The following is a 2,271-nucleotide window of genomic DNA, read 5'->3' on the forward strand; positions in this document are numbered from 1 at the left end:
TTGGATTAGACAAAGTGGAATGAAGGGAAGAGAAGGGACTGGAATAGGAAAGACAGTAGAATTAAATGGACATAACTTTCTTATGTTCATTTATAAATACAGGTTCAGTGAAACTCCATATCATGTGGAACAAAAGAATGGAATCATAAGTTATACTCCTTGTATGTATAATATGTTGAAATATACTCTGTGGTCATGTGTATTTAAAAAGAACAAACAAAATTATACTAATTGTACCATACTAATTAGTGGGGGATATTAAAGACAGGGAAAACTGTGTGAGAGGAGGAGAGGGTGATTGGGAGTCTCTGAACTTTTTGTTTAATTTTGCTGTGAAACCTAAAACATAAAATAAATTCCATTTTTAAATAGAAAAAAAATACCTTGACAAAGAAGACCATACTCACATAACTTTATTACAGTATAATTCTAAAATTGTTCTATTTTATCATTAGCATTATTGTTATTCTCTCACCATACCTAATTTACAAACTAAATTTAATACATATATAGGACATAACATAATCTATGTATAGTTTGGTACAATATACAATTGAGGCATCCCACTGGGGGTCTTAGAATATATCCATTGTGAATGTTGAGGAACTATTCTAATTTTTCTCCTTGAGATCAGTATTAAACTTTTTATTGATAATGTATTGAACCTTTTTAATCATCATTTTATTAATCTCTGTGCATGTCCTCATGTTCAACATGCAAATGATCATTTATGCTATTCTTTCTTTTTTTACAAACTAAAATATTCTTTTATTAATGTATACTTGAACATGAAATATGACCACTTTTTAAAAAGGCAATTTCATTTTTGAACAATTTCAGAAAAATAAATTTGGCTGTTTATTTTTTTTAGTGATTTCTGTTATTGACCTTTTTGTCCTTAGTATAACATTCGCTTTGGACCTGAGTTACCTCAGCTCCTCCGAGAGGCACCAAGGACAGAGTCTTCATTTAGCAAATGTTTCCTTAACATTTTAATCTTAACATTTTAAATCTTAACATTTTAAAAGTTAATCCTTAAAATAAAAAGCCCTCTTAATCCCTAACCCCTTTCCCCATCATGAATTTACAAGTTTAATACAAGTTAAGTATATAAGTAAATTTGTCCTTTTCTTAATAAAACACTTAAACTTTATAGAATTACCAGTTTCAAAAATGTACTAAAAGAAACTAAAGTAGCAGTCATTGTACTCCTATTAACATAGGAGTAAACATAGTATGGTATCTGAGCTTTGATTAACATCAACCTTCAGCTGTTCCCTCAGCATCCTGGCTACATGGCCTCTCAATTGCTCTTTTCTTCTCCTTGATAATGCCTATATTCTGGCTTCAGCTCCCATGTGTTTTTGTGAATCCCTTTCATATTGTAAATTCCAATTTCTTTCAAGATGTCCTTTAGGTATCCCACGGGTTGTTTTGTGATGTCCACCAAGTCCTTAAGATTATAATACTGATGTTTCTCAAAGGCACAAAACAGCGTGTCTAACACATATTGTTTATCAGCCTTAACTCGCTTTCCATCATTTTTCTTTTTCCTTTGATATTCAATATTACATTGATGATCAGCAACAGGCTTGCAATTTGTTGTTACAGCTTTCTCCAGTTGTTGTGATACCCTTACAGGTTTGGAAGATTCTTCTATTTGCAATCTCTTTAATCTCATGTAGTTTTCACTGGCAACAGGTCGGCATTCAACTCTTTGTTCCACCTTTCCTTCTAATGAGAGTTTACCTGATGGGCTCTCAGAAAATACTGTTAACATCTGTCCTTCAACACTTTGCAAGACAAACGGATGTTCTCTAGGAGCACTGACTGAGGCTGGTTTTCCACCAATATCATGAATATTTGCAAGATCCTCATTCAAAGTAAATGATACTTCAGTCTTTCCTTGATTCTTGGCAATCCTCAGTTTCCCAACTTCACCTCTTCCAGGGGCTTTAGCCCATTTCTGTGACAGATATTTAGGAACCTTGACTAGCCACATTCGGGTGTTCTGCTTGACGCCGGTTAGGTCGAGTTCCTTTCTCTGAGCCATGGGTCTGTGGTGGGTGGAGGTGAGCAGTGGCCTTGGGACTTGGAGAGCCTATCAGTGAGGGTAAAAGCAAAGGAGAATGGCAGTGGAAGGTAGATGAGAAGGCGTGGCTCACTTGCAAGGATACCAGGAACCCACTACTCGGGATACTCAGGCTGTCCTCACTCGATTTCTGTAAAAATAAATTTTAGACAGAAAATTTAATGAATATTTGTGATACT

The 2,271-nt window shown here is 34.7% G+C and overlaps 1 protein-coding gene across 1 annotated transcript; it reads right to left on the bottom strand.

Annotated features, from left to right (window-relative positions):
- Nucleotides 1-1,303: 1,303 nt before the first annotated feature.
- Nucleotides 1,304-2,053, bottom strand: LOC124108090 (general transcription factor IIF subunit 2-like). Its single transcript, XM_046466447.1, has one exon. It carries the CDS (start codon nt 2,051-2,053, stop codon nt 1,304-1,306), a length of 750 nt encoding a protein of 249 aa, XP_046322403.1.
- Nucleotides 2,054-2,271: the final 218 nt, after the last annotated feature.

The sequence above is a fragment of the Marmota monax genome, unplaced genomic scaffold (genome assembly GCF_021218885.2).
Source record: "Marmota monax isolate L192 unplaced genomic scaffold, Marmota_monax_Labrador192_F-V1.1 WCK01_AAM20220418_F8-fsc00049, whole genome shotgun sequence".
NCBI lineage: Eukaryota > Metazoa > Chordata > Mammalia > Rodentia > Sciuridae > Marmota > Marmota monax.

Excerpts from the sequence above, each read along its gene's own strand:
- LOC124108090 (XM_046466447.1), bottom strand. The coding sequence starts at position 2,053 with ATGGCTCAGAGAAAGGAACTCGACCTAACCGGCGTCAAGCAGAACACC.